The 4440-nt window shown below is 50.7% G+C and overlaps 1 protein-coding gene across 1 annotated transcript in view; it reads left to right on the plus strand.

Annotated features, from left to right (window-relative positions):
- LOC108802753 (E3 ubiquitin/ISG15 ligase TRIM25-like) overlaps nucleotides 1–3365 on the plus strand; it is a 9942-nt gene extending 6577 nt beyond the window's left edge. The window contains exons 5-9 of the mRNA XM_018574607.1: nucleotides 179–247; nucleotides 401–463; nucleotides 1151–1195; nucleotides 2644–2712; nucleotides 2816–3365. Of these exons, the coding sequence (XP_018430109.1) occupies nucleotides 179–247; nucleotides 401–463; nucleotides 1151–1195; nucleotides 2644–2712; nucleotides 2816–3351 (782 nt within the window). The 3' untranslated portion in view covers nucleotides 3352–3365. The remainder of the gene's footprint in view (nucleotides 1–178; nucleotides 248–400; nucleotides 464–1150; nucleotides 1196–2643; nucleotides 2713–2815) is intronic.
- Nucleotides 3366–4440: the final 1075 nt, after the last annotated feature.

A 4440-nucleotide genomic window follows, 5' to 3' on the forward strand; every position in this document is an offset into this window, starting at 1 on the left:
CATCTCTCTCTCGTTCTTCTGTTTGGCTGGGACTTGTAGTTCTGCCGTCATTGATTGTGAGTTGTATGGTCACACTATCCAAGGGCTGTCATGCTGACTGTGGTACAGACCCGCTTATAATACTTCCATCTCCAAGAACCCTGAAACCACCTGACCTCTGCCTGTCCCTTTCTTACAGAGGAGACTCCAGAAATGAAATCAAAGAGGACACCAGAGCCGGAGCAAGATAGGACACTGGCATATATCGGTATAATACGGTGGGGGGTCACGGTATACTCTATGCTTACATAGGGGGGTCCTCTTTGTAGTTTATCACTAGAAATCCTAATTAATACTAACAGGGACTTTGTCCGCATCGATGCCACTTTCTAACCGCTCATCCTCCTTTCTCTCCATACAGAATGGAAGCTTCCTTTCACTAAAAAAACCAACGAGGACGGCCATGAGAAGCCAAACAAGAAGAGTAAGTGTCACCGACTTGTCTGCCACCCTGACAACTATACTGGTGGGATGTCCCTGCCATAGTTCCCGGTTCTGTCCCCGTCCATCTAGGGGTGTCCACACTCCTCTTGGTGAGATCCCTGATTCTTCAGAGATGATGAGATCCCTCGTCCTGGAGGCTCAGCCCGGAAGTCTGATAATAAAGATCTAATCACTTCAAAGCCCATGATAGATAAAACCGGCAGGGACTGAACAAGAACAATGAGGTATTAGTGGAGGGGCTGGAGTGACCCTTTAATGAGAACGGTGCTGTTCACTTTCCATTATCTGATGGTCCTGGAGATGTCCCCAGTGTGCCCCCCACATGAGGACAGGCTGAGGCATACCATGGCAGTGGGACATATGAAAGCTGCTCCTGCTCGGTCAGGGATAGAGTTCAGACTATAGGGGTATCTCCAGCTGTAATGGTAAGTTCACCCCAATGTCTCTACCCCCAACACACCCCGGTGTCCGCCTTTTCCCAGCCCGGAGATCGCTGCCTGTCCCTCAGGAATCATAGTTTAGGGGTGTCTATGGGGGAAGGTGCGGACTGAGAATGACCCCAAACACTGGAACAACGGGTGCCAACGGTAAGATTGTTCCTCAGCACTCGTATGTATTAGCATCTAGAAGATATACGTCATCTGAATCCTGCAACACTCTTTTCCAGATAAACAAGGCGGCACCCCAGCGTCTGACCCACATCCACCTGATGGTACGTATGAGGAGCTCTGACGAAGGGATTGTGATATAGACTGATAGGCGTTCCATATCGCATACCTATCTCTATTCCTGAACATGACCATTGCTTGGCGGCCATGCAGATCCAATGGCTCCCGTGTTGTCTGACCCAGAACATAAGTGCAGATCACAAGTCGGGGCTTCATTGGCAGCGTGCTTGCTCCTGGTCAGTTGTTGCAGGAACAAGACATTTGGCCAAAGTCATTTTCGGGGTGGAACCTGTTGTAAGGTCTAGCCGGGCCAGAATGGTGAGGTCCTGGTGCTGAGGGCTGTGAGAGGATTGTCGTATATCATAAGAAGTGGATAGATAGGGGGAGCCGTCCGCACACCTTGCAACGGTCCAGGCCAATGAAGAAGACGGCGCCGTGCAAACACAAAGCCGAGAAGTAAATCGGCAGCACTCAGCGATATAATCCAATACGTCCATTCATTGGACAAAGACGTCACAATAGTCAGAGCCAACGTTTCGAGACCGCACGGGGTCCCTTCCTGAGGGCAGAAAGACGTGACCCAGACGTGAGGAAGGGCCCCCCTGTGCGGTCTCGAAACGTTGGCTCTGACTATTGTGACGTCTTTGTCCAATGAATGGACATCTTGAACTACAGACATTCCACGGTTAACGACTTACCTGCTTTGCGACCACTCGCACTTACGACGGACCGCCGAGCGACCTCCGACCTCGCGTGTCAGCGTCGGTGCGCCGTGTCGCCGGTGGAAGTGACGTCCTCCGATCTTCACTGCGGGTCCCGGAAAGTATTGTCTTTGCGCGATGTACAGTACGCTGTTCGGTACTGTACATCTGCAACGCTATAGAGTTCCTCACTTAACGACCAATTAGTTTAACGACCTGGTCGTAGGAACGGAACACGGTCGTTAAAGGAGAACTATAGGGTCAGTGTTTTCCCCCATAGTTCTCCTTAGGGTAACGGGAGGACACAAACCAGCGTCCTCCCGTCACCCTAGGCTCAGTATATAGGGAGCTGTAGCTCATTATATACTGAGACGCAGCAGCCGGAGCGGATCCCGACGTAGTTGACTGGATCCGCCCAGCTGTGTGAGTGACAGCTGGCTCTGCCTATCTAGAGGCAGAGCCAGCTGTACCCGCCCCCTCCCCCGTCCGTTCAGCCAGTCAGCGCTGGCAGATCGGAGCGGGGAGGGGGGAATCCAGCCCCTCCCCTGTCACGCCAGAGAGCCGTGACAGGATGGAGAGGTGAGCGAACGCCGGTATGTGTTCCCTCACCTCCCGATCTACTGAGCCGACCTGTGACAGTCTCATTGCTAGAACTACGAGGTGAGTGACAAGCCCCCCCCCCTCATAGTTCTCCTTTAAGTGAGGAATGCCTGTATATCGCTGTAGTGCTGCTGATTGACTTCTCTGCTTTATATCAGAAGAAGACTTCACAATCTGATTTTATGTTTCAGCCAAGCCGCGCAGAGCTCCGCGCTCCACCTCTGTCGCTCCACCGGACTCCAGGGAACAACTCCTGAAATGTGAGTTCCACGTTGGCGCCCATTGTACCGTGTGTGGTGAAGATCTCCCACCATCTGACTTCTATGGTTTTGGGTGACGCTCTCCGCTCTGTTTCCTCCGCAGATGCCGAGAGATTGGCAGCGAATTTTCATACCGCACACAAGAAGGTGTTCATAAGTGAGAGGTTCACCAAGATGGGCGTCAGCGAGACCCCTCAAAACTACCCAGACAACCCACACAGGTTTGTCAGCTGCTCTCAGGTGTTGTGCCACCAGGCCTTTCGCGGCGGCATTCACTACTGGGAGGTGGAGAAGGAGGGAGGCAACTTCAGCGGCTTTGGCGTGGCCTATCAGAGCATAGCTCGCTTCGGAACAGAGAGCCGCCTGGGCCGGAATAAAGTCTCCTGGTGCATTGAGTGGTGCAACGGCAAGCTGCAGGCCTGGCATGATGACAAGCAGACCGACCTCACCACCCCCAACGCCAGCAAATACGGGGTGCTGCTGAACTGTGACGATGGCTACGTTGCCTTCTTCTGCGTGGGGAAAAAGTGTAGCCAGATTTATAAATTTAATGCCCGCTTTACCGAACCCGTGTACCCCGCCTTCTGGATGTTCTCCAGTAAAACCGTCCTGACCCTTTGCCAGTCCTATGAGCCGTAGCCGGGGACGGGCAGAGCGGGTTTGGCTGGAGGAGGGGAGCATGCTGGTAATATTTATGGGTAATTGTAATTAGGTTGTCAGGTGTGTATATAGAGAACAACTCCAGGAATGAATCAAATGATGGTGATTTGTAGTTCCAGTGTGTGGAAAACCCAAATCTGGTCTGTAGTTTAGGATGAGGTGTCGGGGAGATTTCCTTCTACTTCCTGTAACAGAGACACGGCAGGAAGTAAGAGGAGAGGATATCCCCCCACTTAGACTGGTGTCCCCATTGGAAGGTTTCTCCTCCATTCTTGCTCTGGTGAATATTGTGTCACAGTCACCAGGACAATGGAGGGTGAATCTCCCCAGTGAGGTGAAACCCTTCCCCCCACTCCATCCAAAACGCAACAAAAACTTCTTGTCTTTACATTTAATTTAATCATTGATAAGATTTCTATAGATATTTGAAGTAGGGCTGCAACAATTAATCGATTCAATTGATCATCGATTATGAGAACGGTTGGCAACTATTCTCGTTATCGGTTAGTTGGTTGGGGGAGAGATTTTTTTTAAATTCAACCAATCGATTAGTTGAAAAAAATAATCGGGCAACTAATCAATTATGAAAATAATCGTTAGCTGGAGCTCTCATTTGTTGATTTCATTCTAAAACTGGTGTCATTCATGAAGAAGGCCCCTTGCTGTGCCTGTTGACATGTTGCGGGTTTTAGCTGGGTTTATATATAATGTGCATTTTGCTGGAAACCAAATGGAATTATTCTGACGTTCCTAAAATGTGCAGATCTGAACGGGGCCTCCCACTCCCTCTGGAAGGGGCTATGTATAGTGTATGATAGGGATTGGTGGCGGTTTGTAGTGGCATACAAGTCCCAGAATGCTTTTCTCTGGCCTGGGATCACGTGTGTGAATGATGGGGCGGTATTCTCTCCAATGGGTTCAGAAGAGAACATGGCGGCATCCAATGAAGCTGCTTGTACTAGAGATGTCTGTCCTCCGTGGCCACCTTGTGGGTCGATGGTGTGGTTGGATAATACAAGGTTTTCGGTGTCAGCTGACTCTTCATTGTTGGTGTATGGGAGCGGTAAG

This window comes from Nanorana parkeri, unplaced genomic scaffold (assembly GCF_000935625.1).
Source record: "Nanorana parkeri isolate BGI_ZX_2015 unplaced genomic scaffold, ASM93562v1 scaffold3085, whole genome shotgun sequence".
In the NCBI taxonomy this organism is placed as follows: domain Eukaryota; kingdom Metazoa; phylum Chordata; class Amphibia; order Anura; family Dicroglossidae; genus Nanorana; species Nanorana parkeri.